Below are 4,713 nucleotides of genomic sequence, written 5' to 3' on the forward strand. Positions count from 1 at the left end.
AGAGCAGACCACAGCAACCTCCCTGAACAGGATCCAGTAACCATCATAGTGGCAGATATCCAGCTGGTAGTCAATGAGAGACACCCAGAATGGCTAACCAAAGGTCCAAGATTCCTGATCTCCAGGGAACCCCAGAAATAACCGGTCCCATCCAACTACCGGCCACTAACCTGCCTCAGTATCACGTGGAAGTTCCTGTCAGGCAGGTTAAGAAAAACAGGCGCATGGCTCAATACGTAAGCAGGGAAGAGAAACGAATTGGCAGGAATACCAGAGAACCGAAACACCAGGTACTGATAGACAGAGCAAGACTGTAAGACTAGGCTGACCAACCTGTGCACTGCCTGGATTGATTACAAGAAGGCTCATGACTCAATGGCCCACACCTGGATACTGGAATGCCTAGAATTGTCCAAGAACAACAGGACCTTAAAAGCCTTCATCAGGAAGTCGATGGGGATGGACATTAGAGACCAACTTCAAGCCCATAGCACAGGATCTATCAAGGAGATGCCCTGTCCCCTCTACTGTTCTGGATAGGCCTGAACCCCCTCAGTGAGATCATTGAAAAGAGTGGCTGTGGTTACCGACTATGGAATGGAACAATCCTGTACATGGACATCAAGCTGTATGCCAAGAGTGAACGAGACATCGATCACACGAGTACCTCAGGAAGATGGCCATGGACAGCTGCATGCTCAGTGAATGCCTCAAGCAGCAGAAACCCAATAAAGAGGAGGGAGACGAGGAACCATCATGGAAGGACAGGCCCCTGCACGGTATGTACCACCGGCAGATAGAGGAGGTGGCTGATCATCCAGAAATCCTACCAGTGGCTGGACAAAGCTGGACTGAAAGACAGCACAGAGGCACTAATCATCGGCAGCACAAGAACAAGCTCTGAGTACAAGATCCATAGAGGCTGGGGTCTATCACACCAGGCAAGACCCCAGGTGCAGGCTGTGTAAAGATGCCTGAGATAATACATCACATAACAGCAGGGTGCAAGATGCACAGAAACAGAAACGTGTGCCGAATATGGCCTCGTAGTCTCAAGGTCAAATCGGGAGAGTAGGGTGGTCGAGAATGGCCGAACTAAGATCCTGTGGGACTTCCAGATACAGACGGCCAAAATGGTGGCTAAACAACTGGACATAGTAGTGGTAGACAAACAGAAGAAGACAGCTGTAGTGATAGATGCAGTGTACCAAATGACAAAAACAATCAGAAAGAAGGAACACAAGAAGCCGGAGAAGTACCAAGGGCTCAGAGAAGAGCTCGAGAAGATGTGGAGGGTGAAGGTAAACATGGACCCAGTGGCAATCGGAGCACTAGGTGTAGTGACCCCCAAGCTAGGCGAGATAAGCAACTTCATCACTGATACAGCATTTTCACGTTCACTAACACTCACGTTTACTTGTAGTGTTAACCAATCACTGTCAAGAAAGTACTTACTGTAACTTGACTTGCATCATAACACTGAAAAATTTGGGGAAAAAACGTGTGATAGTTGTGATAGTCTCTAGTAACGCTCTTGAAATGTGGAATTTCCAAGTATTTCAATGAATGTTCATAATTCAATCACCAATTTTATATATCATATATATAATTAGTTAAAGATGGTTTGACAGCATTAAATTGGAATTGATAAACTCACCTACTGGGAAGTTTTCCTCATACGCTGACAGAGTTCCCTTCAGACTCACAGCATCTCCAGACAAACCATGCACTGCTAAAAACATAAAGTGTTATGTGTTTTTACATTTTACCATTATACAATCATTTGTTAATAACCTGTGAAAGATAAAGCATAATTACAGATGTGCAAATGATATCTAAAATACAGAAGAACTTTACAGTTGGATTTATCTGATTATTTGTTCAGTCACGCAAAATGAATTTGTTAAACTTCATATTTAACTAACAATATTCAATGAACAATTGAAGTTGTTTGCTCAAAGTAATTAAATGTTTAGCTATCGATTAATATTGTGAAATAGCAAACAACTGTTTATTTAATAAAATGCTTGAAGTTTGCATAATAAGTCTCGAAATAACTGAATACAACTAAATACAATACTCAATTACTAAATTAATCTACAAATATCCAGTGACTCTTTGCAATAATACATCTGAGAGGAGATTCATATTTTTATTAGTTGCTATGGTTAGGACTTTTGCACACAACATGTTTAAAATGTGGTGTTTTGTTCTACATGTAGCTACCTAACAGTTCATTCCTGCACATGAAACATTAGTTGAATAATCAACTAGCCAACAGCACCACTCTTTTAGCACAATTTAAACCATTTTTGGTGGAAAAAGTAATCAGTGAAAATAATCACTGAATGCAGTTGGACACAAAATGTCTGTGTAGGTTCTCAGTCATCCAGGTTCTGGTTATCTAAGGAGGAAGGGAAAGCGACTGGACTTCTTTAAGCTTCCTGAAGAAATGGTGAAGATGCATTTAAATGGAACAACACTGTCATTCCTTATGTAGCAGGTAGAAACTCATCAAACCTCTGCTTATAATGACCCACAGCCTTTTTCACACCTTGGCTCGTGTGACGAGGCACATGACCGGTAGTGAGTCAACACCCTCAGGGACAACTCCCACTAGGGCTTAAATACCTGGGCTCTGCCATTTAGTGTTAGAACTGAAGATGCTTCTGGGATGAGAGGTTGAAGCTTCATGTAACTGGACGTCTTTAGGAAACTGAAACGAGTCCAGGCGCTTCGCTTTCCAAGCTCGTTGGATTGGACACAAAATCCTTAAAAATAAAAGTACCTAAACCAACAGTAAAATCCTGCTTTTATATGTTAATGTGTGACTTATTGCAGTTTCATGATCTCATGTACAATCAGCTACAGAAGGAAATTTTCTTATTAGAACGCTACTTTTACTTCTAAATGTAATTTTTTTTAGTGACAAAGAGTATCTGAACTTAACTTTAACAAAGAACTTTTAACAGAACACGATGTTAGACACATATGTTTACTTAAGTCACACAGTCAGCTGCTTTAAAACAGATAATTTGCTTATATAAACGGAAAACAGCAAAACAAAATTTGTCTTTAAGTTTCGGGCTTTCACACAATTACTGTGAAAAAACAATATAAAACGCATCTGCTAATTTGTAGTGAACAGCAGCATGAGAAGGACCTCTCTCATTACCCATTCCGCTCGGCCGGTGTAGTATCTCCGTCATATGCCGGTACTGCTGGACGTCAGTGGAAAGCTGTCTCCGGTACTTGTGGCTCCAAGAATCCCGCTCCGACCGGGCTGACATTTCCAAGGCAGCTGCGCAACGTCCTCTGCGACCAGTCAGCAGCACAGCATCACATGCCTGTGCACGATGCACCTGGTAAACTCCCAGTGAGGGACACGGAGGTCTGCCTCGCTTTTGCTTTTCAAAGTAAAAGTCTTCAAAAGTTTGACTTAGTGAGCCTGTAGGTCAATACGAACGAGTCCGAATTAACATACTACTACTAATAATAAATGTAAATAAATACTACTAATAAATAAATCCTTCTGATTTTACTGTAGAATTAGGTGCAAATGTTTTTTGTGTATGTGTTTGTGGTGTGTTTTATGGGTGATACAATATGTTTATGTTGACCTAAATACAGTGAATACAAAAAATATACAATTTAAGATTCAAAAAGTCACCGTAGTATCAGATTTCTTTCAACTATAAATACTAGAGGGAGATCTTTGTTTCATTGTTTGCTTACTTCCCTTTTCTCATATTGTTGTTATTTACATTTATGAATATATCACAAAATCTTTTTTCACTTAATGCCATATATAACCTAATTAGCGGTATATTACATTATTACATTTTTCAGAGTATACTGATTAAACCTAGGCAACTTTTATTATGACGTTAAATGTGGATTATTTCCTGTGTTGGTTCGGTGAGCTCTACACTGACGTACATAGTGAAAAGCTGTCGCTTTATTTCAGTTTTTCTTTTATTATAAATGCTGCCACTTGTTTATCTGCACACCAATAACCAGAACAATTCAGTTACGTTTCTGTGCTTGAACATGGAAAGGTTGCACAGTTTTTCCTTAAAATTAAATTGCGTAGACTTCACGTTAATAATCACCCAGTGAGCAGCTGAGTCACATGATATTATTAAATCACTCTTTGCTTTGTCCCCTACCTCTACCCCAAAGCATTGTTTGGAGATGAACACATTTATTCCAAACATTTTCCATCAACTTTTTCTCTCTGTTTGCTTGCACGTGGGTTTGACTTGAGTTTTTTCCTCGTCAACATCCCAGGAAAAGACTCAGCACTTCCTGTCCTCCAGTCAGTTCCTCTGTCAGCTCAGAATTGCAGCCAACTAGCAGCAGTGTTGTAGAAACACAAGAACTGTCACAGTCATGAAATCAGACACATAAAGTGATACACATTCTGCAAGTCTTGCAAATGTACTGCCATAAAATACTTCAGCTCCTTTTATTGTACTCACTAGTAGTCAGATAAAGCACTATGTCAGCAACATGCGACCCTTAAATTCTCTTTTATGGTAAACTGACTAGTTGTTACTCTACTCAAGCACTCAAAGCACCTTATGCAGCTAGTTTCATTCACGCACAAGCAAACTGTCAAAGTGCTGTCTAACATTCATGCTACAATGAATGCAGCACATCAGCAACAACCTGGGTTGAGTATCTTGCCTGGAACTGACCCACCAACCTTCC

The 4,713-nt window shown here is 40.4% G+C and overlaps 1 protein-coding gene across 1 annotated transcript in view; it reads right to left on the bottom strand.

Moving 5' to 3' along the window:
* LOC102294159 (SH3 domain and tetratricopeptide repeat-containing protein 1) overlaps positions 1–3,375 on the bottom strand; it is a gene marked incomplete at its 3' end in the record, with an annotated part of 23,544 nt that extends 20,169 nt beyond the window's left edge. Inside the window, 2 exon segments of the mRNA XM_014329738.2 lie at positions 1,658–1,732; positions 3,176–3,375. Coding sequence (XP_014185224.1) covers positions 1,658–1,732; positions 3,176–3,290 — 190 coding nt within the window.
* Between the last annotated feature and the right edge of the window lie 1,338 nt (positions 3,376–4,713).

This window comes from Haplochromis burtoni, unplaced genomic scaffold (genome assembly GCF_018398535.1).
Source record: "Haplochromis burtoni strain Fernald_Lab_line unplaced genomic scaffold, NCSU_Asbu1 Contig_538, whole genome shotgun sequence".
Classification (NCBI taxonomy): domain Eukaryota; kingdom Metazoa; phylum Chordata; class Actinopteri; order Cichliformes; family Cichlidae; genus Haplochromis; species Haplochromis burtoni.